This window comes from Buceros rhinoceros, unplaced genomic scaffold (genome assembly GCF_000710305.1).
Source record: "Buceros rhinoceros silvestris isolate BGI_N320 unplaced genomic scaffold, ASM71030v1 scaffold36215, whole genome shotgun sequence".
NCBI classification, from domain to species: Eukaryota; Metazoa; Chordata; class Aves; order Bucerotiformes; family Bucerotidae; genus Buceros; species Buceros rhinoceros.
In genome coordinates, this window is record NW_010411756.1 from 16579 (window position 1) to 19051 (window position 2473).

General features: G+C 39.4%; 1 protein-coding gene across 1 annotated transcript in view; it reads left to right on the forward strand.

The window, feature by feature from the left end:
• The window catches only part of ZBTB49 (zinc finger and BTB domain containing 49), a 15982-nt gene extending 15281 nt beyond the window's left edge, over positions 1-701 (forward strand). Inside the window, exon 7 of the mRNA XM_010136120.1 lies at positions 1-701. This exon is cut by the window's left edge and continues 1 nt beyond it. Coding sequence (XP_010134422.1) covers positions 1-669 — 669 coding nt within the window. The 3' untranslated portion in view covers positions 670-701.
• Positions 702-2473: the final 1772 nt, after the last annotated feature.

Genomic DNA, 2473 nt, shown 5'->3' on the forward strand with positions numbered 1-2473 from the left:
AAATGTTTTGCAGGCTCTGGTGACCTGCGGAGGCATGTGAGGACTCATACAGGAGAAAAACCCTATACCTGTGAAACTTGTAACAAATGCTTCACTCGCTCTGCTGTTCTACGGCGGCACAAGAAAATGCATTGTAAAGCCACTGATGAAGGTCCAAACACACTAGATGAATTTAGTCAAGGGATTGAAACTTCTGACCTTGACAAATCTCAGAGCTCTGACTCTTTTGGCCAAGAAATGTCTGTTACGTTGTTACCCGCATCCGTTAAATTTCCCATTCGTCCAACTGCAAATGCAACCGAGTTTGATGGTTCTGCAGATTCTTACTGTAAGTTGCGATCCATGGTTCAACACCGTGACTCAGCAAACCAACAGAAACTGAATGTGGATTCTGCTAAACTCCCAAAAGTTCAGACACAGCAAACTCCTCCACCGCCACCACCATATGCTTATGCAGATGTATCTTCCGCAGAAGAACCCTTACAGTCCGATAATATTCCCATGATTCGTTCCTCTGTGGTTAGCTTGGACAGTCACTGTAACGATCCGCTAGGCAGTCGAACATCATCTGCCGCAGGCAAGAGTAATGAAGGACCATTCTTCTCCAGCATGACCCTCTGGGGTTTAGCTATGAAGACCTTGCAGAATGAAAGCGAATTGGAACAATGAGGGCTCAGCTGACTGTATCAAAACTTCTTAGAAGCATTTCATGCTAAAGTGATTGCGATTGCACTGCAGCATAGAGAGATCAGGGCTAGTTTTTAAGCCAGCTAGCTTGGATACTGGTAGAAATCAAGATACTCATGCCCAGAACCCAGTGTAGACTGCCTCTATGCTGCTTCTCGAGAAAGTTCAAATCTAGTCTCAGGAACCTTTGTTGTTCTGTGACTGCACTGCATAGCTCATGTTGCCATGAATTACTAAAACTTGCCATCTACTACATTTACTATTTAACTTGGTATTTTTTACTTGATAATAGAAGAAAAGATGGCCCAGTGCCTAATTTCATTATATCAGTGCAGTTCCAAGTGTGGGTCATTGGAGTTGTGTAAGGGTGTAGATATGACAAGAAGAAAAACTCAACAAATCCCTAGTGAACCTGAGTTTCAGTAGCGGCTTTCTTACCAGTAGGATCATTGGTTTACATGACTTGAGTATTGTGATACTAAATTTAAATGTTAAATACTGGACAATATTTGTGATAGTGTGAAGTACCTGTATATCTAGAAACTTTATTTTTTTACAATAAAAGCTTTTTTAGTATTTTATTAAGCTATTTTGCACAGATTATTTGTACAATGAAGACAAGATCAAGAAATGCAAATAAAGGGAAGTTGTTTTACCTTGTATCTTAATTGCACAATGTGTTCCATCTTTTTATGAAAGATTTTCAATAACATAATTCCATCTGTTCCAGGTATCTTTACAGTGCTAATGGGGACACCACCAAGAAGAGCTGCACTATAAGACAAGTGCAATCAATACACCAGTAGATTGTCTTGTACTTCAGTGAGTTAGTGTAAAACACTGGCTAATTAATGGAATGCCTAGACTTTTACAGGAGACAAACTTTGCTTAGAGGCCTTTTTCTGCTTTGGTGCTCTGAATGGTTGCATTCATTATTGTTACAGATCTGCTGCTGCATTTCAAATGGCTTGTTATAGCCACATGTTCCAACCCATCAAAAAGGGTGGAAGTCGAGCAGCGTTTTGTCAAGCCTTATGCTAAACTATGCCTTAGATACTGTATTTTCTGAATGAAAAATACCCTTGTACTAACCTTTTTTCTGAAGTTCAGTCACAGTCTGGAAAGTCTGTTTGAAGTATCTACTTACTTCCTGTGAAGGGGTAGCAATGCTTGTAGGCTAAGAAATAGATTTCAGTGTTCTGCAACAGCTTAAAACATCTGGTATCACCACTGTTTTAATAACACTGCGGTTCCTCTGCTGAAAAAAATCATGTTTGTGTAAAAGTAGTAGCTGGAACTGTCTAGTAATTGACACATAGTGCCACATTTTCCTAGTATTAGAAAATACATTGTCACTTGTATCCCACTAAAGCGCAAAGATTCAGACCTGTTACGATTGTCTGGTTCTTGGTAGAACAAGAATCAGTTTTGCTTTAACAGGAAGGTAGGCCACAGGTGACTTACACACTGCTTGCATTCTGTGGAAATTCAGAGCCTAGAAAATACAGTATTTTTCCATATTTTTAAAGTGCTCAGCACTTTTTTACCCCCAGGAATTCAAACTGTTCAGTTTCTTACTGTGTTAAGGCCTTCCTTTACTTGTGCCCTGTACCTCCTTGGTTTTAACTGCTTTCAACCTGAGTTGAAATGAGAAAGATAATACTGCTGGCTGGAGCATAGCTCCTTCAAACAAAAGGGGGAAAATGTTACATTGTATATGTAAGTCTGGAAAGATGAATGTTTTTTCTCAATTGTCATCTAATGTTATGAAAACTTTTTTTCCCTA